The 26,837-nt window shown below is 44.2% G+C and overlaps 1 protein-coding gene across 6 annotated transcripts in view; it reads left to right on the top strand.

Annotated features, from left to right (window-relative positions):
* Positions 1-26,837, top strand: part of PALLD (palladin, cytoskeletal associated protein) — a 1,062,357-nt gene that overhangs the window by 627,183 nt on the left and 408,337 nt on the right. For all 6 annotated transcript variants that reach the window (XM_078677029.1, XM_078677030.1, XM_078677035.1 and 3 more), the window contains one exon: positions 14,262-14,381. In XM_078677029.1, coding sequence (XP_078533155.1) covers positions 14,262-14,381 — 120 coding nt within the window. The remainder of the gene's footprint in view (positions 1-14,261; positions 14,382-26,837) is intronic.

The raw sequence follows: 26,837 nt of genomic DNA on the forward strand, positions 1-26,837 counted from the left end.
TGTGTAGGTAGCACAGCCTAACATGAATCCTGAAATTAGATACAAAGATAATCTCCTGAATCCCCAGGCCATTTAATGCACCCTTCCACCAGTGGCATAACTAAACTTGAGGGGGCCACCATGCAAGGTACATGGAGGGCCCACTTCGGACGCAATCAAGAGCTCTCAGGCCAGGGTACTGTGCTGAGGGGGAACCTGAAGCTTGGGGTCCCCCACACAGCGGGGGCTGCGGAGGCCTATGTTACACCACTGCCCTCCACCCAACCTGAAGACAACTTTGCTGTTTCTTCAGACAAAGTGAGCCTTCCAATGGAAAGATATCTAGAGAATATAGTGAGGGGGTGTACGGGCTGAGAAACATGATAGGTATGTGAGGGGGTGAAGAATGTGAAATGGTGTATTTAAAGGGGTGGGGTGTTGGGACAGCTAAATATATCTCTGATTAGAACAGTAACAAGCATTTGCAATGCAATAGGTCTCGTATTCAAGCAAATTTGAGCTATTGGCATAGTAAATGACAATGCCTTTTATTTATGTTTTGGGTTTTAAAACATAAATAAGAGGCATTGTCATTTACAATGCGAATAGCTGAAACTCTAACAAATGTGAGACCTATTGCATTGCAATAAAGGGCCTTCTCGACCTCTTGTTAGATTGTAAATATCAGAGGAAGAGACATCTTCAAAGTAGTGATAAATAGTGCAGTGAAGATGTGTAAGTGTTGAACACTCCAGCTGTAGTAGGGCACTGGCTTGGAGGGAGGGATGGTCTCGGCTGCAGCTCCGGTCTCGTACAGTGCCCCTGCTATTACTAGTGAGCGAGAGGTGCTGAGGTGGTGGTATTGGTGGTGGTGGTGGTATTGGTGGTGGTGGTATTGGTGGGGCTGGTATTGGTGGTGGTGGTATTGGTGGTGCTGATAGTGGTGGTGGTGTTATTGGTGGTGGTATTGGTGGTGGCGGTATTGGTATTGGTGGTGCTGGTAGTGGTGGTATTGGTGGTGGTGGCATTGGTGGTATTGGTGATGGTAGCTATATTGGTGGTGGTATTGGTATTGGTGGTGGTGGTTTTGGTGATGGTATTGGTGGTGGTATTGGTGGTAGTGGGATTGATGGTGGTATTAGTGATATTGGTGGTGGTATTGGTACTGGTGATATTGGTATTGGTGGTGGTGGTATTAGTGGTGATGGTATTGGTGGTGGTCTTGGTGGTGGTATTGGTGGTGGGGGTATTAGTGGTGTTGGTATTGGTGGTGGTCTTGGTGGGGGTATTGGTGGTATTGGTGGTTGTATTGGGGGTGGTGGTGTTGGTGGTGGTGGTATTGGTGGTGGTAGTATTGGTGATGATATCGATGATGGTGGTGGTGTTAGGTGTGGTGTTGGTGGTGGCAGGATTGGTGGTAGTGGTATTGGTGGTGGTGGTATTGGTGGTGGTGGTGGCATTGGTGTTGGTGGTGGTGATATTGGTGGTAGTGGTATTGGTGAGGTGGTAGTATTGGTGGTGGTGGTGGTATTGTTGGTGGTATTGGTACTGGTGGGGGTGGTATTGGCGGTGGTGATATTGGTGGTGGTGATGGTAGTATTGGCGGTGGTGGTGGTGTAGTGTAGTTCCTATATTCCCAATAGGCTCTGCGCATTGGAATAATATATCCTGTAGTTTAGACGTAGGACTGAGGTCGACTAGGTCTCTACCGAATATATTAAACTTAATTGTGAGTGCCAGCTAGCTCAGAGGTCACTAGAAACTTTCTCGAATTCACAAGAAGGGATTAGTTTCTGACAACCGCATAAACATGACTACTTTGTTTCCCAAGATAAGAAATCAATCTCTAGAGTCGCGGGAACAATAGATAGCTATTTTACTTGTGCATGCTTCGTTTCACCAGAGGTGCTGAGAAAATAGAGAGACGGGCCTTTTCAATAAAAGTATTTATTGAACAGTCTTCTTTCTCAAGCATAAGAAATGTACTGCTACAATCGTAATACTGGTTATAAAGTACAAGGCATATAATACAAAAAGTATTATAAAGTAGTACTGTAAAAGCATAGTGTGGTTTCTAAGCCATATAAAATAACATATAATACATACAGTGATAAAATGACTAAAAGTACTCAACTGGTGCTTGTAAAATACGCCCACCCCGGTGTACCTAAACTAAGTCTAGTACAAGGGAAGAAGTAATTGAGGTGTAGCTTAAGTTTAGTATTTCTTTGCCAAGAATCTATTCTAAGAATTCTCTTAAGGGTCTAATCAGCTCCGTACCTTGGTTTTAGAATGAAGGAGGTCTTGTATCTCCCTCTCAGGACTCGATTTCCCAGCAACCCGCAAGGGTAGCCTAAAAACACTGGAGCTGGATTTCTCGGCAGGAGAAAAGACAGCGTCTCTCAGTGCGTCAGCTGGAGGGTCGGCTTCCTTCGGCACTTGCTGCTGCAGGGCGTCGGGCAAGTAGTTAGTCGATCTGCTCCAAACCACCGTGTGTTTGTTGGGCAAATGTAGGCATATTTATACCTTGAAGGTGCCAAGTTTGACGTATGATTGGACATAATAACGTCACTCAAAGACTCCGTTTTTTGAAAATTCCATAATTTCCTAGATAAATTAGTATTCAGGCGAGGGGAAGTCCCTAGTTGCTGAAGGTGGGTTTTTCTAAGAAATCGTTGTTGATTCTCGGAACTCAGTGGAAGTAGCCATGCCGTATTTGGGCAGCATTGGCTCAGTCTAAATATGGTAATGATTTCTATACCTATATATGGATCGGGTAATTTATACCTATATATGGGCATGAATCGGGAAAATTAAACTAGGGTCCTACATTCCTACACAACAGTGGTATTGGTGGTGGTGTTGGTGGTGGTGGTGTTGGTTGGAGTGGTATTGGTGGGGTGTTGGAGGTGGTGTTATTGATGGTGATGGTGATGGTGGTGGTGGTGGTGGTATTGGTGGTGGTGATTTTATTGGTGGTGGTATTGGTGGTGGTAGTATTGGTGGTGGTGGTGGTATTGGTGGTGGTGTTGATGGTGGGGGCGTTGGTGGTATTGGTGTTGGTAGTCTTGGTGGTGGTGGTGGTGGTGGTGGTGATATTGGCGGTGGTGGTGGTATTGTTGGTGGTATTGGTGGTGGTGATATTGGTGGAGATGGTGGTACTGGTGGTGGTGGTTTTGGTCCTGGTGGTATTGGTGATGGTGTTGTTAATAAACCAGGCTTTTCAACCCGTCAGGTGGCTTTAGTACAGATGACATGTAACACAGATGTGCTGTTGTCAGCTTCAGCCCATTAGCACAGGATTATATGCTACCTGAAAATCGCATGACTTAATTCACTAATAGTTTCTAAATCCATTTTACCTCGGGGGGTTGAAACAGACACGAGAAAATGCCGGGTTAAAGTGATTGAAAGAAGGCGCCCGTGTTACGGGCAGCCCTGTTGCTTGAAAAAAAACACAGGTGCTTTCAGCTGAAGCAGCGCATGTCTGGCCTGCAGTAAGAGAAACTCAATAAAGTCAATAGTGCTTACAGACTAAATAACAGGTCCTGTGTAACAACTGAAGTAAAAGAGCCAGTCACCATGGGAGGGTACAAATAAAGACAAGGCTGTGCTAAGGAGGGACTAAAAAACCTATTAACAAACCAGAAGGCCGCATTTACCAAAGACCATGACACAAGCCAATGAAAATTATGAGAGGAGAGTGGGCGCGGCTTCTCTCCCATACTCTACTCTACTACAGCAGTCTCGCAGAGTGAGCAGTGCATGCGCGCTGCTGCTAGGCTCGACTTAAAAATGATCTCCCCGAGCCTGTGGTCTTTAAATAAATCTGTATGTGGCACTCTGGTCCATTCAGGGACAAACGGGTTAAAACATAGGGCAGCAGCCTGGAATTAGCATGAGTAATGCATCGTATCTTGCATGTCCTGTAGTAATTTAGCAGAAATAACAGGATGCAGTTTAAGCTGTGCTACTGACCTGTGGAAGAAGATTGAATCTCAACATAGGTTCCTAGAACATCCAACTAACAAGCAGATGCTTGGAACGGTTTGCTGGAAATTACAGTATCTGATTTATCTTTTGTTTAGTGGGATTCAAAACAAATGTGAGGCCTTAGTCAAGGCTTGCAACCTGGGTCAGTAATAAGATCACTAATACATCCTAAATTAATAAGTACATCGGAAAGGTTGCCGTGTGCTGTATGTGGACAATCACAGGAACAGCTTTGGTTCTAACGTGGACTCTTCAGTTGTGCTGCAACCCCAAAACTGTGGCCCCCATGGCCAGTTGTGCTGAAGTACAAACATGATCCTCTTGTGTTGAACGTCTGAGACATGCATCACTCATCGGGGTTCATAATTGCATTTGCACCCATCACTTTATGCCTTTTACCAGGAAAACTGAAAATCCACTTCAAGAACAGCTTTGCGGCAACTGATGAATCTCTTCAGTGGAGATGAAAGCCAATGGCAGTGTTCTAAGTACTGAGATAGTTTTCAGGCCATTTGAATAGTTAATTTCAAACAACAAGTAGACCACACTTCTAGTGCCGGATTTAACAAATCAATGCGCATGACTAGGTGTAGTCTCGGTTGACTTCAATTTAATCAATTGGACAAAAGCAGCGGGTGGCAGTAAATGGTAAAAGGAAGGCATATGTCTAAAAACATGGGGGCAGATTTACAAGCCACTTGCGCCAGTTTTGCTTCACTTTTAACATGGGAAAAGGGACGCCAAAGTGGCGCAAGGGGCTTGTAAATCTGCCCCATGGTGCCCTGGTGACGAGGAGCTATCTGGCCAATCATTTCACTGGTCATATCCTTTCACTCATGACACTGTGAATCTTTCGGTCTCAGGAGGTCCTGGGGCGGGTGCACAGATATACTGACCATTAACTCAATATGGCTAATTCCTGACTGCCCACCTCGATTAAAGGCTTGTGAGCCAGATCTCTGTTTTTTACACCTGGGGCATGTTTGCGCATGCTAAATCTGATAGGGCCATATACAAACACTATTTTGCGAGTAACAAAAAATAGTGACTCGCAAAATAATGTTTAGCGACTCGCAATTAGGAAGGGGCGTTCCAAGGGCGTCGCTTCTTATTTGCGTCTCACAGCCCTATGTATGAATATTTTGCAACCGCAATTGCGGTCGGAAAAACACTTGCAATTTACCGCCCTCTTCAAGAGGGTGGTAATGCAGTCGCAAATGGGAAGGGGTCCACCTTCCCCTTTACAAATGCTGGGGAAATTATTTTTTTTAGGGGCAGGCAGTGGTCTCAGGGACCACTACCTGCCCTTAAAAAATGAAAGGAAAGCCTTTTTTATTTTAAAGGCATCCTGTTTTCCTGCAGCGCCTCCATTAAAGTTACCTTGTATACAAGCGCTGGTTCCACTGCCATTTTTATTCAGTCCATGTTCAGCATGCAGCGCCACACCGAGGCGCCCTCCGAGGCGCTCAAGGCTTATCATCACGCGCCTGGACTAGTAGAAAAGAAAGATAGCGACCACCCATTGCTCATGGTTCCTGCATCATCTTCCTTGCAGGGGGTAATTCCCCCACGGTGCAGGGGGGCGGGGTGGGTGAGCGCGGCTCAGCGGTGCTCGTGACGAGACCAGCTCGTCATGAGTGACGGTGGAGCTGTGCTCATGACGAGCAGGTCTCGTCACGACCCCGCCCACTGATTAATTTGCCCGCACAGGTGGGGTATTAATCGCACGTGGGCAGAGCGCAGCCGTTATGACGAGACCAGCTTGTCATGAGCACAGCTCCACCATGACTCATGACGAGCTGGTCTCGTCACGAGCACCGAGGAGGTTAATGCCGATCAAACCCGCCGACCTTGACCCTAGCGTGCCTTTTGAAGAGAGACATTGGAGTCAGCAGCAGGCAGCAGGTTTCCCTGCCTGTCACGGCTTTGTTGTGTCTGCCTAATGTGTTTCACACTCCTCGCTCTGTCTAGACGGAAATCAGTCCGTATCACAAACCTCCCCGGGCTGCTTTGTGGATTAATAGCCAGTCACGTGACTTCAGGGCAGCATGTCAGTCTGTCTGATTACCTGCACTGAAGAGAGTGAATCACGGGCCAGCTGCGGATGCCGCGGCCATTGCTCAGCTGTCTGCAGGAAGCCGCATACCAGATGGAATTACTGCGAGGCCGGTGCCTGTTTAATGGCACGTTCGATGGGTAATACATACAAGCCATTGTTCGGACACGACAAAGGCATTGCTGTGTGGACAAATGTACAAAATGTAAGTCTGTATAAACCTCACCAAAACCGGTAAAATCCTGGCTGTGCTTTCCTTCAGATTTCGACACACGCTTAATTTAGAAAACACGCCAACAAGCTGCAGATCTGTTCTGGAATATGAAGCTTTTGTGTGTGTGTGTGTGAGAGAGAGAGTGAGACTGAGACAGAGAGAATGATCGAGAGTGTGAGTGCATGTATGAAAACGTCATGTGTGCAAGTGTGCGTTTGTGCATTCATGTATATGCTTGTGCACATTGAAAACCACAACTATCTCTGCATGCACTACCAAGGTCCTCTATCTAATGGAGCAACAAGAACAGTATGACATGGCCTTTGAGCAAATCAAATGTAGTGTGCTCTCCCATGTGCCTTGGTCATACATTTCCCACCTAGAAGACAATAGCATTTGTGGGCTACTTTCTGAGCAAGATTCCCGTGGAATTGTATCTTTCCGCAGTTACTGTGGGAAGAAACAGGAAGCGACTAAAGACATGTTTGTTAATGATGGTTTTAAACAGGCCTGCAGCAGACAGGACTGTACCTGTCAGACAGGTACCTAGACATGTGTCATTGGCCTCAATAAAGTGCCCATTGGAACCTGAATTAAATAGATGTTACACAGTTATCCTGCATTCACTAACCATGTGAAGAAAAATGATTACTTTTTATTCAGGGTTGGTTGCCACGACCGCCTTCAAAAGGAACAGCAATTTCTATAACTTGTTTATTTTATTCACAAAGAGCGTAAATTGTCCATTACTCACACCCGAGTTATTACTAAGGTAGAAATAATTTCAAAAGACAATATAATAGATTATGCTGTATAGTTTCCTACTGCAGTCTAGTCGCCTTTACTGTATAAGACAGGTTTTCAAGTGCCCCTGGCACACCTCCCAGGGGTCCTTGAGTACATTTGGAAGGAGGAGGCCTCAGAGACTGATGGCAGCGGGAGACAAGTGTGGACTTTCACATCAGGGCTGTCCTACAGCGCGCCAGCCCTGGAGATACCTCTGGACCCAGAGGGAGCTGATGCAGCAGTGTGGATGAAATCATCGGCTACTCGTGCATAGCTGCCCATCTCGGAATTAGTAAATGTTAGCAGATGATAATGCTAAGGAGCAGACAAGTTTGGAACAGATTTATTCTCAGTGCATCTGTGCATCTAGCACTCTTTGGCTGTGAATGAATGGTGGAGTGCGGCACTTAAATATGACCATCACAACAACAGCAACAACAGTTGGGGCAGATATAAAATTATTAGAACTTTGCACTTGGAGGATGCACATTGCAGCTTTAATGGGATAATAGTGGAAGGAAGATTCCAATAGAAATGGTGCTCGGCTTGTGAGATCCATCACCCCCATCCTGAACATTGCCAACCCCTACCTCCTGGCAGGGACTTTCCCTCTATCGCTGAAGAGTGACCGCATCCTACAAAACACTGAACTTCGAGGCCACCAGCTAGCTCTACACGCAGCACCCCACCAGTCACCTCTCATACCTACCGAGGAAAGTCCTAGAGAGGACTGCAGCATCTAACTCCAGGAGCGTATTGACTACCGGCAACTACTTCGGACCTACCGGTCTAGGTTCTACTCTCTCTGTAGAACCGAAACAGTCACCGTCTTAGTCAAACGTATTTGCTTGTATCACTGTTTTATTCCCTGAAAAGTAAATTATATGATCTTTACACTTGATGAGGGAATGGGTTTATTTACGAAAAAGGCACAGATTGAATTCCTTTATGCATTGTTTTTCCCCATGGCTGTGCCTAGGGTTGTATTGGGGCAGAATCAATCACCAATAAAGGCAGTCCCAAGCAGCAAGACTTCCAAACTGTGTTTGCCAGTAAGATAAGCCTCTGCTTGATGTAATAGAAGGATTTTACACAATTACATTCTTGATTTGGAGCTTTGTAGTTTGCCATGGATCCTTCTCTTTATTTCGTCCGCCATCACCGTTCATCACCTGGCGTTTGAAAAGATTGCATTGTCATACGCTACAGCTACTAGCGATATTACTCTCTTAAACTCCTCTCCAGCTGCACGAAGGCTGCATATGATCTGCTTTTCTCCAGTCAGGCAACTGTGGTAAAATGTGATCAGTAAAAGCTGTCTAGACAGTCCTGCCATAAACTGTAATCCGTAGCTGAAGTCTATACATCTGATCATAGCAGTTAATACAAAACTCTCTATTCTTAATCAATAAAATGTAATTTTATTGAATTCTGCAGAAGGGACACTTAGTCAGTTTGAATCTGTGATCAGCAGATTGCAACATTTGCAGCTGCCACTCAACACAGTAACATATCTTGACTATGACTAAAATGTGACACACATGAGCCCTACATGCAGCTAATCCTGAATATGATAGGATGGTTGAGGTCCATAAATGTCAGGCTGGCTGTTGAGGTGAGGTACTTGAACAAAAGACGAGGATGGCTGTTGCTTCAGAATTGCCTTCAAGACACAAAGAAACTGAAGGGTTTGCGAGTGATGGCAGCTGATGCACATTGCTCCAATAGTTAGGGTAGTGGGAGACGAGGAACTGCAAGAGTGACATGGGGATAGCTTTTCATTTAGGTCCCGGTGGCAGGAAAACCTCCAATGACCCTCACAATGACCTTAAATTCTAATGGATATACAGCAGGAGTGGCCCATGCAGGTAAGAGCGGTGTGGCGGGGAGGGAGTCGACAGATGACGAGGAGTTAAAATTAAATTAAAAAGAAAAGAAAACCACGTATCTTGCACTCGCTGCATCGCAGCGATGCGGGGAGCACACGGTACGTGGTTTTCTTTTTTTTTTTTATAAATTAAGTTGAACTCCTTGTCATCTGTAGACTCCCTCCCCGAACTTCCCCACCACTCTTACCTGCACATGCTGCTCCTGGTACACAGGGCTGAAGCCTACACTGACATACAATGGAAGAGCCTGGAAGTCATGGGCCTCACCTAAATGTTTGAACAGCCTATAAAAGCAAGTCCATACAAACGGTACAGGTGTCATAAAAAACAAGATTGTTATTAAGGGTCAAAGGTTACAAAGGTTTTGGATTAAGATACTGGTGAGCTTTTTATAGCAGCATGCCGAGGTTGCCACATCTGAAAACTAGTCTTATCATGTCTCAAAGTGGATTTAATGGAATGCAACTTGAATGCATGTAGAGTTTTGGGCAGCATCCTCATGGTGAGCAGCTCAGTAATGCGTCAGGTGGCCTTGTTAGACCAGGAGTATTATGATGCGACTGAGGCCTGCAGCATGTGGGGGCAGCCATGTTAATCCGGGAGCTGACTACTGCTGGGAAACCGAGCCCAGAGCTTCTGCACCAGAGCAGCAGGGAGTGCAAGCCACAGCTCAATCCACTGCTCAAGCCGCACCAGTGCAGGAGGTGCTAGGCCGGGTCGAGTGGGATGCCTCAGTGACACTAGATTCTGAAGTCTAGGGCCAAGGGCTGGCTGGATCTGGAGGATATCCTGGGTCGAGTCAGCCGGCAACCAGAGGAGCCCTTTAGGACCCCATAAGTGGGATATGGGTTGTGATAATAATCCTACAAGAAGTATTTCACTAGCTGTGGGACTGATTGTGCTGCTTTATATATAGGTTTAAATGTTATCTGCTTCATTCCATCCGATTACTCATGTCAAGCTCCTAAAGGCCAATTTACAGGGGCGTAGCTAGAGCTTGTGGCGCCCGGGGCTATCCCTCAAATTGCCACCCCCGGTGTGGGTGGGGGGGTGCTGGGGAAGAAGGACGGCGAGCACTTGAAACAGGTCAGAGAGAAACGTAGTATCGCTGCTGATAATTACCTCGATCATGCAAGTTACATGCACATACATGGACACGGTCCAAAGCTACACAGTTGAATACACTATATAAGGGCTACAGTATGAATTAGCTTCCAGTGTAGTAGTGTGATGTTTAAAATAAATGTTGTTTGACACCAGGGTTATATTAATGTAGAGCGGCACAATTGGCCAGGCATTATCTTTGTCACTGCTTGGACCATTTTGTTTCTCAATCTTGCAGCAAAATCAAAGACTGCTGATGAGGACCTTAAGAGCAGATTTTATTTTTATATTAAAAGCGGAGACCATGAACCACAGTAGTCACCTAATACATAGCGGAGATCTCCGTATATATTAATCAACTTAGAAACATAGACAGAGCACAACACAAAATGAAGTAAACAGCTGATTGATCCCAACCAGCGAAATTATTTTAATACAAAATTCATGGAGTAAATTCTGTTCAGCAAACAATCTTCATGATAGTTGTTCTGTGGTTACAACATTAATTCTGCTACAGCCAACACATGTTTCATCGCCATTCACGACTTTTTCAACGCTGTTGACAAGATCATATAGAATATTAATTTGTTGTAATTTATCAGGTTAGATGGAGAGAATGCTGAATTTGTATTACACAATTCAATTTTAAAATTTAGAGTACCCCTAATGTGCTTAATCAAAAAGTTCTTCTCCCTCGTGTTAGAGTGTTCATGCAGAAGAAGTAATCAAGATGAGAAATCTTTTTACAAATTAGTATGTGACTCCACTCAGTCCAAGAAGTGAAATAATCAAGGACAGTGTGTCAAATAAAAAATTGGTAAAAAAAGAAAGTGAAAAAAAATGATAAAGGAAAAAGCGTGGAGAGAGAAAGAATACGGTGAGAGTGCCCAGAAGAACACCCAAGTCAATGAATATATATAAATACCTTCTAGAAAAAGCAAAGAAGGATCAAATATTGCATCCAAAATAGATTAATCAAAGCACAAAAAAGTCTGAATACGATAGTCCAGAACCAAGAATATGGGCTTGTATTGTAAATCACGTCCACACGTCGGTTTCCTTTGCAGATATGAAAAACATTGAATCAAAAAATAAGAACCAGAAACTAATGTTGGCCAGAGTATTACAAAATAATTCCTTTTCTAAAACAGTCATAGTGGGCTCTGCTAAATGGTAAAAAGGAAATAGCTTCCATTACATATACAGGTTTTAGCCTATTCAAAAACCAGTCTCCAAACGCCTGAGAATTTACCTGATCATAAACGTCAACTGCCCCTACTCATGTATTCTATGAGATCACAATATCATTAATTGACAATCGTCAGCAATAAGTATTAAAATCATCATCGATAATCTTTGTTTTACTTACTTCGTTTTTTTTTTTATTCAATAACCAGAGGTCCGCATCACTCATAGCTGCCAATGTTTCATATTGCTCTGTGTGACGTTTTCATAATTTTAAGGAAATTATGAGTGACATTTTAACGACTATGAGTGACACTTTCTTGCGAGTAAAATCAAGCAATGAAAACGAGGGAAAGAAATATTAGAAATTTCACCCGTTTGAGTAACGCGACTGCCACCAAAAGCAATCATAGCATAGCAAGTCAGTGCAACAGTAGGAGATCATGACGTACACCATAACAAACACGTTTTCAGGTTGTCCTCTTATGCTATATATGTGTTTTGCATGTCAGATTCTGTCCATTTAAGCTTACTGCAGGATTTTATTTGCTTGAGAAAAATCAGCAGTCCAGCCCAACCACTTAACCTGAGAAGCTCACAAACAGACACAAAAAAATCAACCCACTCACTGACCTGACCTGCCATCTCGAGATCAGACTACACTGGTGGCAGAACGTCAACTAAAGAGATAGCTGCAGCCTCATCTCAGGGGTCAAATCACCATGGTCTCAGCTGTACCCTGCATGCGCTGGCAAAAAGCTTGAGTCCAGTTTAGGCTTCCTTGAATCTCCGGGGCGTCCCGCCGGTCCAGCTCCAAATTATCTATGGATTGTCTGTCTCACAGTGACACGGGCCGGACACAACCTCCCCCCCCCTCCCCCCTCCCCATTCCAGGTGTGCCCTGGAAGGGGGAAGAGGTTGTGTCCGGCCTGGGTTCCCCACTGTGCAGTTCTGGGGTCAGGAGCTGCGACCTGCTGCTGTGCTGTCAGTGCTCGAGTTTTTGCTGCAATTGTGTAGTGCATATGTATTTAGAAGCTGCAAACTGACTCTGTCCTGCACCGAGCAAACGAACGGAGCTCTGGTCTCTGTGTCACCCGAGATTCACTTTGGGCAGGCAGGATCCGGCTGGCATGGGTAAGGATCCTCCCCCACCACCACCGCTTCCCTATATTATCCCGACATGGCCCTTTCTGCCTGGCAGTCCCGGTCAGAACCGAAACGAAAAGCAATCGGGCACTGATGCAGGGCCTAGTCAGGTGTACCGTATTCAATTAAATCACAGAGTAGACAGCCAAGCAATGAGAGCTGTAACACTTAACAGGCACACGACAGCATAGTGATTATTAACGCGCAAAAATGAATAAATACTATTAAATTACCTGGTTGAGACTTCTGGCATAGCAATCAAAGGAGAGTTGCTGGGACCACAGTTATGATAGGCTGCATACAGGCAAAATGTTCTCCGGCAGCCGCACCTGGTCCCGAGTCACGCGGCATCATCTTTACAGGCTGCAGGCACCAACCACTGTCTGTCCGGCAGCCTCTGCGGATGTACTGACTTCTGAGGCAGCTGCACTGCTGCTAGATGTGCCCGCACCCACCATGCCAGTCATGCTACAGTACATGCAGCCGCCTCGCCCGTCGCAATCAACCTTGCAGAAGTTAATTCTGCGTGCGACGGGCCTATTCTAAGTGGTAGCATGGCGTGGCGTGCGTGCGTACGTGCGCTGAACGCACGCTGCAGGAAGCAGTTTGCACTTTAAATGGCCGGCGCGCGCAGCACTGGCAGCCCATTGCGGAGGCCTTTATAATTTATTTGGGGACAATACTGTAAAGTAGTAGTGTCCCCAAATAAATTATAAAGGCCACCGCAACGGGCTGCCAGTGCCTCGCGGCCGCCGCCGCCCCCGCCCCCAAAATGGTGCCGCCTGGGGCGGACCGCCCCCCTCGCCCCCCCCCCTAGCTACGCGGCTGCCAATTTAATGCTTATGGTAGAGGGATTTCATCTCTGTTATTAATCAAATCTCTGCCTCTTTCCCTCTAACAACTGCTATGCACTTGCCTTGCTCTAAAGATGGTGGAGGCACTGGTTGTCTTAGATTCATAGAGGTTACACGCGAGAAACAATAGTGGTGAGCTCCTTCATACACTCTTATCCGGGCCTCAATGCAGGCAGGCCGAAAGAGCCCTGGGATCTATGAGAGGCCCAGGTATGGAATATATGTTCCCAGCACAACCTGCTGTAGGGAACCAATATAATCTCAAGGATTACCCTCAACATATAGGGGAGAAACTCCTGCATTGCATCTATTTAGGAGATGATGTTGCCATAACTGGTGGCAAGTCAGTCACCTTAAATTGAGGGAGGGGTGTACCATCATTTAAGACCATGGCTCCACCATCGAATCCATTATCAGCCCACTGCCCACTTAATTGGGCGTGACAACCTTGAGGAGGCTGGATTGCAATTGCAACAGTTTTTGGAAGGATATCGCTTAATGCGATGGGACCGGCAACAAGTTTTGGAGGATGGTTCGTAATGCGATGGGACCGGCAACACGTTTTGGGGGATGGCTTGTAATGCGATGGGACCAACAGCAGATTTTGAAGAATTTCTCTTTCAGCCCCCATCTAAATGTTTGTCCACGACTTCAGCTTCTCTGCATCTGCCACCGGAAGAGGTTGGAGGGTATTAATGACTCATAAGACCATTGATGAACAACCATGTATAATGTCCTAGGAAAAACTTCAGTCCGAACAAAAAGTTTCTATTGCACAGTTTTAGCTCGTTGATTGTTCAGTACATGGCCTTGGCAAACATCTGGAAGCAACATACTATGCCAAGGAAAGCACAAATCAGTCGAATTAGATTATTGAAAATAACTCTTTGATATTCGTTGAATCTATGTTTAAGAAATATGATTGAAGCTGGAATAATTTCTGTATAAAGTTGTGGCATCTTTTCATTGTACGAATGCATGGTGTTGTTTGATTGTTCGATAGAAAAGGCTTCAATTAAGGCCCATTTTCCACTTGCTTTCCATTTCACTCTCAGAGGAGATCTGCACCCTGGTGATTGCAGAGGCCCTACCGGAAGATGGTGGGACATTCTTATGCAGAGCCAGGAATGAGTATGGGTCGGTGTCCAGCAGCGCCCAGCTGACTGTCTATTCCGGTAAGTTACTGTCAACTTAAAATAACATCTGTCTGTAGGAGATCGAAGTTTATACTCTGAATTCCTTGGCTAGTACACTATTTACATGTGTTTGATATATATACCTATGTGAGCTTAGAAAGAAATCAACACATTGACAGTGCCTCACAGAGTGCCAGAAAGCAAAGAAATCCGCTCTAATTACCGCATCCAGGCAAAGCACAACAAAACGTCCTGTGTGGCTGTGGAGAATATTGAATGCCCATAAGGCATAGCCGTCATTTAGGGGTCGCAGCTGCAACCCATGGCACTGCTTTCGAGACCCCTGGCCTCAGAAGTGACACAATCAGTGCCTGGAGCTCAGGGGCAGCTCTTCCTAATGGACGCTGGTTGGAGCTCCACTTGCCAGGTTTCTGTCATTTTTTTACTATACACATAGTGAATTATATTAGCCACTATTAATGTAATAAAAATGGAGTACATTAGCTGGAATATGACTCTATCTGGAAGCTATGGTAAGTAAAAAATGCTGTTAAATGTATGTTGTATGCATGCTTGCAAGTGTGCTTATGTGCAAAAGAGTGCGTGAAAGTGTAAACATGTAAGCATGTGTGTGATTCAAAGTAAAGGTCAAATGGTGTGCGAGTTCACTTCTGCTACCCCTGGCATTTTGGTGAATTGACGTCCATGCCAGAAGGGCGTATTACTTCTGTCTTTGCACCATGGGAACAGAGAGCCAGAATGCATGAGGTGAACTTTGGGGGAAGCCTGAAGTTTGGAACTCATTTCTGCAGTCATGGCTATAGAATAATGTTGTTCAACGTAAGTCCTTCTCTTCCGTTGTCGTAGATTGAGGCACCCGTGGACACACAGCCTCTCACGGGCTCTGATAGCAAAAATGCATATGGATCCCAGAGGTGGTCAATGCATGCTTATAGTAAGGCATACATGCATGAGAAGGCATATGCCGTATACCCTCTTACCCCATTGCCAACCTAGTATGTGCTTATACGCTTTGGTGTACCAACATTAGTGTTTTCTTATCAGTGCATGCTCTTAGTTATGAAAACTCTGCGGGATATCTTGTATCCGTCTGGGATGGCTATGGCGATGTCCCGTGCTGAGGAGTCTTTCCACCAGGTATCGGTCAAGAAAGCTACGTCTGGAGCCGTTGTGTCGAGTAGGTCCCAGAGCTCGACGGCGTGTTTGCGTGCGCAGCGAGTGGTGAGGAGTATGCACCGGAGGTGGTTGGGTCTGGTCCTTGGAGGCTTGGTGGTTCTGTCACAGGAGAAGCTGCAAGTGCGGCAGGAGAACGGTCTGTGAGTGCGTTTCGGGGCAGCCTGGAAGCAGAGGTGGTCTTGGCCTGTGTTGAGAGCGTGGATTCCTCGTGTCCAAAGAAGGACTTTGGGGATAGGGGAACTTTGAGTACCGGGGGCATGAGAAACTAAATTATAGTGGAGATCAATACCAGTTTAGGATTACACTGTTGATCCTCCTGCTACTACTAAAGGGGAAATCATAAATTAAAATTGACCAGTACATTCTTAAAAAGAAGAATGGTTTACAGACTTTCAAACAGAAGTTGACCAGAGAAGTTAAAAGTACATCCCTGAAGCTCCAGTGGTGACACTGAATTACTAATCTGTGGAGTACTTCAGATCATTGAATCACTAGGGGATCTAGGCAGAGCTGGTCTACATCTAGATGACTACAGCCTATAGCATATTTAGAAATCACTAGGTATCCTTGGTTCTGACTCAGCTAGATATGTTCTCGAATGTTGTTTGGTCTTGTCTGATCTGTGTTGGTCTTCCTTTGCTGAAAGCCTTTTCAAGGCACCCCTTGGTCCCCTTCTTATCCCACTTGGGGTTCTTTGGGCCTTTTTGGGTATTTTTTTGTTTGCTGGAGCACTTGACCAAATGTTGCCTCCCCCCAAGCCTCTCCCAACTCATGCAGTCACTGTCTCTTGCATAGATATGAGGCATGTGGTTACTCTCACACCTTTTATGAACCCCAAACACATCTCATGTGGGGTACCACAAGAGTCTTCATCATTCCCTCTTTTCTTTAAGGCATAGCTGATTCCAGCAATAGGGTGGGCTTCACCCATTAGATTAACTCCTACAATTTTAGGTGTACGAACGGTACTCAGACAATAGTAAAACTCTGCCCCTCACATCTGCTGTATGGCTTTCCCAAAAAACTGCAGTCAATATATGAGTTTTATGGGCCAGAAAATGATTTCAATGAATGAGGAGATTTCTGGTATCAACCGTCAGGCCTTAGTTTGGAATTAAGTCCATAGTGCCCTCTCCAGCTAGGCCCTCAGTACTTAAAAAAATGACTCCTCATGACCCTACCAGCATTACATTTATCTCATCTGGAACAATGGGTAGTTTCTAGATGTGGGATAACTCTCGGTAGAGGCTGTTCTTTTTTGGTGCAGACAAGTAGGTTATTGCATTCCACCTAATAATAATAATAATAATAACAGCAACTATTATTATTATTGTCATTGTTATTGTCTTTCCCACCTCACTTCAGCCACTATCATCTTGTTGACCTCAGAAAAAGGAGCAGTATCTCCAATGGCGGGTATAAACCCTATCATAGTCCGATTACAACACTGGGATTATCTTCATATCCCAACAGTTGTATTTCTACTACATTTAGCCTACTGGGACCCCCTAATGGCATAATATTCTGTTTCCATGTAGGCAGGCCTTCTAAAGAATACATGTACCTGCATATTCCTCTCCTATTGATTCTCCTCCAAATGTCAGACTAGATCGGCAAAAGTTGAAACAGCTCTCCTGCTGTGGCATGTGGCACAGTGGCTTCAACATGACTCTGGTACATCCGCGGATGTGATGTCAAAGAACCATTTGTGGTACCAGTTCAGCACTCAGTTAAATGTTTTCTCTAAGGTCTACAATGTGGATCTAAAATTACTGTCTGTTCCAAAATATTTCCCTTATACTTTTCTAAGTGGGACAATGCTATTGAAGAAGAGCTCAGGTTTCCATAGGTGCCATTCCCTGAACTCTTCGTTGGGTTCAGACAACATCTGTCCTGGGAATATGGATTATATGTGTGCCATAGGGCCCACCAATGACCGTACCTACTCAACACTAGTACAAAATCAGGTGGACCACCTTATGTGTAAAATAGGTTACAACAAGTGTCAGCACTTCTTCAGATCCTACTCCTGGGATAGGTATGGTTGTGCAACCTTTTTCCAATGAAGTCTTATCACTCAGAGTCCAGAACTTGCGCATCCAGGAATTGTCTATATCTCAATATCAGTCTCAATGTGGGGCAGGTCTTTGGGTCAAATGCATTAGTTCCTCGACTTCGACCTCAACATGGTGAAGAAAATCATTCTCTTGCACTTTACTCCTGTAATGTCACATGCATGTTGGCACTGTACTCCAAGCTGTCTTGGAGATGGTATCTATGATGGTCCTCTCTTGCTGGATCACGTGCGATCATTTGGCTGAAGGGGTAAACAATGGTTTTGAGGTAGCTAGACAACTTTTTAGGTCTAGTCTTGACCTTATGGGCTCTATGGCCAGTTCTATGGGATCCTCAGTGGTCCTTAGTAGACATATTTGGTTTATCTCCTTCAGGAAAAAACTCTAGATATGACTTTGATGGTTCTTACCTCTTTAATGAGCAGACTTCCCTAATTGCAGACGAAGCTGCCAGAGAAGGTGATGATTTCCGATCTGTGGGCCTACGATCTGTGTTGAACATACCCTGTGGCTCACAGACCCAAACATTTTGCTGGACTGTGACCTAATCGTCATTGAAAATACATATGTTCCCATAACCGGCTGCTCCTACCTTCCCACGAATGCATGTGGTGTGGTGCCTTAGAATTGTACTGTGATTAGAAGCGGCAATTTCTATTAATGTCATCCCGGCTTTACCCAGTCAGACCATGTTGAATGCCTCCTTGAGGAGTAGGTTGGAATGTTGTTGCTTTCTTGAGAACAGTGCTGTGCAGGGTAAGTCTGCATGGCGTCTTTTCCCACTGTGGCCTTTTTGACCACGTGATACTCAGTCACAGGTAAAGGTATGACTCTGAGTTCAGTCCCTCTGCAACTTAGTCTCTTTCTAGAAGGCTCTCCTGTGGTCACTGATCAGGGTTCACACTGATGTTGAATGTATTTGGTCTTGGGGTCGCTTATTTGATGCTATTCCTTTCATTCCTGGTAACAAATGGTCTTTAGGTTACACGTTGGATGCTAGTTTGTCATGCTGATCTTTATCACCTCATAGTACGTCTGCTCCTTTGTTGTCGAATACCCGTTTCCATGGTTTGAATTTTGAGGATGCCGTAGTGGGATTACTCGCTCATCGGGCATACCAGTTATTTGAACTGACTGATATGACCTCCTCGGTTTAAAGGCTCTCCTTCATGTGTTGGAAGCTTGTAACTGCTTCAATTTGCATATGCTTTCTTATTTTCAGGTTATTGGTGCTTGATCACGTGCCACCTTCAGAGGTCACTTTGTTTCAATGGCTTGGATTAGGATACGGACCTCCAGCTGCTGCTTCTGATAGAAAGTGGGTCAGATTAGTTGCTTACTTGTCGGCCTGTGGTGCGGACAAGAGTTGGGGTACTTTCCTTCATCTTGATAGTCAATCAATCAGGATTTGTACAGGGCTGCTAATCACTCAAAGGCCATCCAGGCACTTGCAGGGCACATTTGAACAGCCAGGTCTTGAGGTCCCTCCTGAATTCTGGAAGTGAGCAGCATAGGGAAGCTGTTCCAGGTCTTTGCTGCGATGTGGGAGAAGGAGCGTCCTCCACTTTTGCTTCGGTGGATGCAGGAAGTGTGGGCAAGTGCAAGGGAGGCAGAGCGTAATCTTCTCGACAGTTGGTAGAAGTTCAGGTGGTGGTTGATGTAGAGGGTGTACTTGCATGTTGGCGCACAGTTTGTCTTTATTTGCCCTCTGGTGCTCTATTTCACATATGGCTGGCCAGGTTGTATATGGGTGTCAATATCTGCAGCCGGATTTGATGGGACTCCTTGCCGTCTATGAATTTTTAGTTGTGTTTATGCCTGAAATGAAGTTGTCAGTGAAGAGTGTGTATCATGGTATGGCTTAATAGCTACTTCTATACTATTATTTGGCCCGTCTACTTGGATTCTTCTTCTGCACAGGAGGAACACATAAACGTGCTAACCCTTGTCCATCTTTTTTTACCAGTTAGGCCTGATGGTGGCTTGAGATGTTAGATCCACTTAATCGAGATGGATCATTTTGGGCTGCCTAAATGCTCAGACGTGTGTTCTGATTATGAGTTTCACCTATCAGCCTCCCAGTTAATGATGTTAATTATGAGATGACATCTTGCTATGCCCTTTTTCTGGCTACTCTCCCATCAATGTTGGCAGGAGTTGCTATGTCTGTCTGTTCTCTTGTCCCTTTATGGATCTTGGTATTGTCTGTATGAACCTGTGTTCATGGGTTGTTTGGTATTGGACCTCTGTGCTGCGTTGCATCTTCTGGGCTGCTATTAAATTGCGTTTCACCTATTTGTATTAACCACATTGTTGCTGTCATATTGACGATGGGACCGATTCTCAGAACTAATCTGAGATAAAATCCTAAACGTACTACTTTTGGTATTCACAGAAGGCATTTAGTAGTAGTAAAGTTAGGACTCTAACTTTACTACTACTAAACTGAGATAAAATCCTAAGCCTACTACTTTTGGGATTCACAGAAGGCATTTCGTAGTATTTAAGTTAGGACTCCTAACTTTACTACTACTAAATACCTTCTGTGAATACCAAAAGTAGTACGTTTAGGATTGTATCTCAGATTAGTTCTGTGAATCAGCCCCACAGTTCTGTTTTATGTTTGCCCTGCTTTCTTCACAGGACGGAGGTGGTGTATGGGTGGGTATAGGTCCATTGCCATTCCCTGGTTTTATGCAAGACATGGCTTGGCTTAAGGATTTTCTGTTGGCATGGCATGTTGAGTCTATGTGTACTGGTGACACATATTGAACCACTTTCCTGAAAAACAAAACAACAACAACATTACAAATTGGAAACAAAGGGTGTTCATGAGGCCTGCATGTTATACTTTTGTTTGGACCCTATAGAATGGGGCGTTCTTAGGATGTTTTGTCAAACATTACCTAGTTTCCTGACAGGCAAGACCCATTATTTCCTACCGTTGTACTTTTTATCAACAAAAGCGCGCACTGGATTGCAGCATGGTATTTATTCTTTTGGTGCCATGTCACTAGATTGTATTCCCAGCTTGGTTTTACAAGATGATCACCTCCCTGGGTCTGCGTAGCACTATTCTTTTGTCTCCTCAGACCCTCCTGCTGGGATTATTACTTTGATATTGAGCCATGAGGTGAGTAGCCTGTACTTAACCTGCAATTACAAGTATCCGGCACAAGTTACTTAGTTAACAATGTTTTTGGTGTACACTCTATCTACCTGCAGATTCCTCACTGATCCCCCCCACCTCCTGATTCTAAGAAGTATTGTTGCATACTTAATAAGGTTCCACGTTAGCTTTGTAAATTGCATTTCTGTCAAGTTCAAGTTCAAGTTTTAATCTTTATTTCGTTGACTTGCAACATAAAAGATACAATAAAATATGACAAAACATAAAATATGACAAAACATGATAAATTCACCACATATAGAACTTACAATTCATTTTGGATGAGTACCCTATTATAAAATTTACATTTCATCATATTTGGACACACAAGATTACGAGATTATGTTTGGCACAGAGAATGAATAAATATGATAAAATGTTTGAAAATCAAATTAAAAACGTAAAGTAATTATAACAACCGGAAATTTGAGAAGGCACAAATAACTAGACACATTTCACAATTTGTAAGATTTCAGGATGGCAGTTTTTCCTTATTTAAAATGAAAGGTTTAGTTTCCGTCTAATATAATGAACGGCCAATAGAAATTTACTGATTCCGAACACAAATACTTGGCTGGTGTCCGTACTTAGGATCCTACCAGCTTCCCTGTGGGAGATAGAACCAATATTACAGCACAAGGGGACTATCCATCTTTTCCTTGCCTTAACATAGCTAGGGCAGAAAAACAATATATGATAAATATCCTCCCTTTGATTATTGGTACATAAACTGCAATAGTCATTATCTGTTTTACCCCATCTTTTCTCTGTTGCCTTGGACCTCAACGTTCCATATCTGAATTTTATATACAGAGATTTGGCCAATGGTGGCTCGATTTCATCAAGAAATTGTTCGAAGGATGCCTCATTTTTTACCATAAGGAATTTTTCTGTAAGAGGACCGTGTGTTCTTGTATACACGGAATCGTGGCTCACATATGACCAAAAAGACAGTTTGAGTATTTTCTTAGAAACTGAGTTTAAAGATCCAGGCTCGTTCCAAAAATTTATTAATCCGAGCTTCATTAACCAGGTTTTAACATGCTTAAACCAAAAAAAATTCCTGTCGCTATCGAGCTCAAGGACTTCCTTCAAGCCGTTTTTGTAGTCAGATAGTTCAATAGTTGTCCATAGTCTAACCCACAACAATACTGGTCTCAATATTGCATGATGGTCTGTGTGTTTGATATTTAGATCAAGATATAAGGGTATCAGTGGGGTGTTGATGGGAACTTTTAAAAGGCCCCTAATAAATTTGTTCTCAAGTGCTTCAAAGGTTCTCTTACACACTGGCCCCCAAATTTCTGCCCCATACAGTGAGGCTGATTGAACCTTGTATCTAAAAAGCTCTACTGCTGGGGTGACCGCCTTATTCACACTTTTGTTGTGTCTCTGCAGTATTGGGAAACAGTTTTGTTTGAACACCAGTTTTAATTTCTCTAGTTGTGGGCCCGATCCCATTAAAGAATCTATCAGGACTCCCAGATATGTAAAACTGTGTTCGTAATCTAATTTTTGTCCGTTTAACATTAGATTTCTTTTAAAAGTTTTGTGCGGGTTTAATGCCATATATTTTGTTTTTTTTATGTTAATTTCTAGTCCTTTTAGGGTGCAGTACTGTTGGAACCTGTCTAAAAGGGTCTGTAGGCCGCGTGGTGTTTGCGAGATTAAAATTGTGTCATCCGCGAAAAGGAGGGACGCAACACGTTCCCCTCCCAATCGGGGCGAATCATTATCACAATTTTCCATATAGGCTGCAATATCGTTTACATAGAGGGAGAAAAGTGTGGGGGCCAGTACGCATCCCTGTCGTACTCCCCGTTTTATGGGGGTTGGGTCTGTAAGTTCCCCATTTGGGCCCCACCTAACCTTGGCATAATTCTCCTGGTGCAAGCCCATCACAAGTTTTAACAATTCGCCTGGCAGCCCTTGCCTATTCAGGGTTTTCCAAATTAGATCGCGAGGAATTAGGTCAAATGCTGCTCGCAGATCTACGAAGGTCACATACAAGTGACCTTTGCGGATAATAACGTATTTCCAATACAAGCAGCATAGCCTAAATACCTGGTCTATAGTACCTGTTTTATTCCTAAACCCCGCCTGATATTTGGATAAAACTGACTCGTCCTCCAGCCATGAATTTATCCGATTTAAAATGTGTCTAGCATAGATCTTCTGTGTTATGTCTAAAAGACTAATGGGGCGGTAATTGGCTGGGTCGCCACGATCCCCTTTTTTAAAAATAGTAATAATTTCTGCGCCATTCCATGTGTCCGGAATATGGTCGGTAGCCGCAACTATGTTAAATAGGTGGTTCAGGTAGGGTGCCCAAACATCAACGTTAGACAAATAGAGGTCCCCCGGAATTTTATCTAGGCCAGGCGCCTTCCCTTTCTTTACCGTGGCAATCGCTGTCTCTGTTTCATGTATATTAAACACTACCGGGTGGGCGTTAGCTGGTATTGTGACAGTGAGTACGTCTGTTGCAGCAACATCAATTGGTGTTTTGGCTGCATATAGTAATGTGAAATGTTTGACCCAAGTATCCTCATCTAAATAGACCTCCCTAGTACCTGTCTCGCGATTGTTTTCCTTAGCTGCTAATTCCCAAAATTGTCTCTGGTCCTTGTTTTTAGCGGCTGTTAGCATACTGAGCCATATTTCCTCATCCCAGGAGGATTTCGCTCTTACTATTATTTTGTTATAAGCCTTTGTTTTAACTCTAATTTCTAGTGGACCTTCCCTTTTAACAGCATTAATCAGGGCAGTTTTGGCATGACGGCATTCCCTGTTATACCAAGGTTTACCTGTAGCTTTTACCTTAGTCGTACCTGCACCTTTTTTTGGAATTTTTGTAAGAAGTTCTAATAGTTTGCTGAAAAGGGATTTATGCAATTTAATAAATTCCTTGGGGTCGCAGCTATAGGGACAGTATGAGTTTAGGGTGTCTGCGAAGGTACAGTATATATTGGCCAATAAATCCTCTTTGTCCAATACATAGGCCCATTTAACCGCCCTGCGATTGTTACTAAGAACAATGTTATCTTTTATAAATGAGGATGCTTGGCTATGGCCTCCCTCCGTGGCTCCCAACCCCTTTAACATGCTATGTTGGAAGCTCGTTTCCAGAGGGAAGTGGTCCCTTTCATATCTCTCTTTGACTTTTAAGTCTTCTGTAAATGGCCATAGGTCTAGAGAGACTATAACATAATCTAGTTTGCTTTCATACTCACGTCTCTTAAAAGTAGGGGCTTTCGGGCTGTCAGATGGCATACGCCCGTTACATGCTCTCAACCCATGAGAAGTCAGCAACCTTGTGATTTGCAAAGCCAATGCAGTACCAGCCACCGTTCTATTTTCATTCAGGGCTGGTATTCCATTGGCGGTGTCCTCGTCTTCAAACAGATGGACTATGTCTGAGATTGGTTCGAAATTACAGTTCAAATCCCCGCATAAGATAATGCTTGCGCCTATTTTTAATGAATCCATAAGTGACTCTAGCTTCCCTATGCATGATGATTCCTTGTGGGAAGACTGGGGGCTGTTGTACACATTAAAAAGGTAAATCACCCTATTGTCCGCTGTAGTTACTTCCAGACCAAGAATGTCTGGAGAATCAGTGTTAAGCATTTTTATGCCTATTTTGATGGAAACACTAATCCATATTAGCAGACCTCCAGATGCGCGACCTCTTATTGAAGGCACAGCCTCTATTTGATAAGTTTTATAGCCAACCCTATGCATCTGTACTGTGGCCCATGTTTCCTGTAACACACCGATATCAAAAGTGTTCATGTATTCGTTCCAATCGGGATCACATAATTTTTGCGCGCACTCCTGCTATATTCCATGAAACAAGTGTAAGCAAGGGGGGTCCCTCGTTGGAACCATGAAACGCTACAGGTGAGACAACAGACAACCTACTATTGACTTCATCATTGCCTGAAACATCAGCGCATGAGCCCATCATGGAACCACTAGTCCCTTTTCCTTCATTATATCTCAAAATACATGAAACATTTTCATTTCCCCTGACGACATCTCTACTTTCTAGCCTTATGGCTGGTGTAAGCAATGGGGATCCCTCTTTTATCCCAGGAGACACTGCGGGTGAAACAACAGGCAGACTACTATTCGCATCATCACATATTGCAACTGTACATAGCCCTATCTTAAAACGACTAATTCCCATGGAGCATAGGACATTTTCAATCCCCCCAACCTCCTCTGTGCTCTTTAAGCATCAATCACATTCCTCCAAACCACTAAATGCCTCAAACCTATTTGATAACTCTAGGGGAGTAAATGGCATCAAATGAGTCATGTTTCCATTTTCTCCTGTATTACGACTTATCGGTATAGTGTTCCACCCGTGCATCGCAGGGGTTGGAGCTAGTTGGTGCATGTATGCAGGGTTCCTGGCAGTCTCCATGTTAAGAAAGTGGTTGGTGAAGTGGATGTTATTGGTTAAATGTTGAGGGGGAAATACTGTGGATCTTGGGTAGAAATAGGTCAAGGGACGGGGTACAATACAATTATTTTCATTGCCAAAAGGCCAATTCAGAATGTATTGAACTGCTTTTCTATCCCTGAAATTTACAACTACAATATCACCCCCTATATCCTTTGTTCTTCCACCCAGCCAAGACAAGCGACGAACATGAACTATTTCGACATTTACCTGGTTAGTTTTGGGTCTATATAATGATAGCCAGTGAATTATTTTGTTTTTTAATTGAGAATAACCTTCCCGTTTACCGCTTGACAGTTCAGGGACCCCGGTAAGTACAACCACATATGGTAGAGCATCCGGCGGGAGTTCCATAGGTGGTCTCCTGTCCTGTCCCCCTCTTGCATGGCTAATCTCGTTCACTTCTGGTCTTGGGAGTCTGTTTGAGGGGATACTTGGTTCCCTTACCTGTGTATTGGCTGGGGTATCAGTATTACTGATTGAAGTTGTATTTGATCTACCCATAGATGTAGTTAGCTGTTTTGACTTGGGTTTATTAGAAAATTTGCTAACAGATGTTAATGCACCTGTAAGCAGACGGTTAGAAGCAGCTGGAATAGCTGCTGTCTGCTTATTACCACTATTGGAGGTAGAGGGTATTGCAACCACCGCATCTTTTGGGAGGGTGGGCTGTGGTGTTAAGGTATTTTGAAGGTGTGACACTTTCAGGGGCCCTAGTGACCTAACAGAATTCCCAAGTGTTGTCAGATCCCCCTCTATTTTCCCCAACCTTAATTCCATTCCCCTAAATCTTTCAGCTAAGGCAAGCATATAACTTCGCACAATCAGTTCTATATTGTCCAAGAGAGACTTAGTGGAGGCTGGTTGCGGTCCTTCTTCCATTGGAATATGGATGATATCAGGCTCTATGGCTGCTTGGGAGGATGGTATCACGAGTGATGGGGTAGTTGAAGCAGGCGCTATTGCTTGCTTAGTAGCAGGTTCTCCTATAATCATGGTAGTAACAGGGTTCACCTTCTTACCAAATTCGGTATGACTTAATTTAGGCTTGTTTGTATCAGTTTTTTTCCGTCTCCTTTTAGCAGGTGGAGGCCCGTGTATTTTATGTGGCAATGGCCTCAAGTTTTTACCTCTTACTACCTTGCCTGGCCTAATAGTGGGCGAGATCATAATGTTAAAAGTTTTAGGTGTACTAGGGAGATCATGTGTCACAGTTAGTGGGTCTGGTTGGGTTTGCGTGGGTGACACAGCAGGGGCTAAACATTCTTTAAGTAATTGGGGCACACTAGCAGATGGTGATATATTGCCTGTCAGTAAGGTGTTCAAATCATCGTCCAAGGTAGCAGACATAATGGGTTCGGACAGGGTCCTGTTTTTAATACGTTCAATTGAACGGCGACGATCTGCCCGCCGCTCAGCTAGCAGCAGTTCTTTATTGCCCTCCGAAGCAATTTTAAGAAAATAGTCATCCAGGGTTCGGTTTAACATGCCCCCATTTTTGTCCAATCCAGTAATGGCAGGGCTAATAGCAGCTGTGGCCATCATGCAGAGGTAACAATGGTGGGGCTATGGTAGTAGATGGA

The sequence above is a fragment of the Lissotriton helveticus genome, chromosome 2_1 (assembly GCF_964261635.1).
Source record: "Lissotriton helveticus chromosome 2_1, aLisHel1.1, whole genome shotgun sequence".
Lineage (NCBI taxonomy): Eukaryota > Metazoa > Chordata > Amphibia > Caudata > Salamandridae > Lissotriton > Lissotriton helveticus.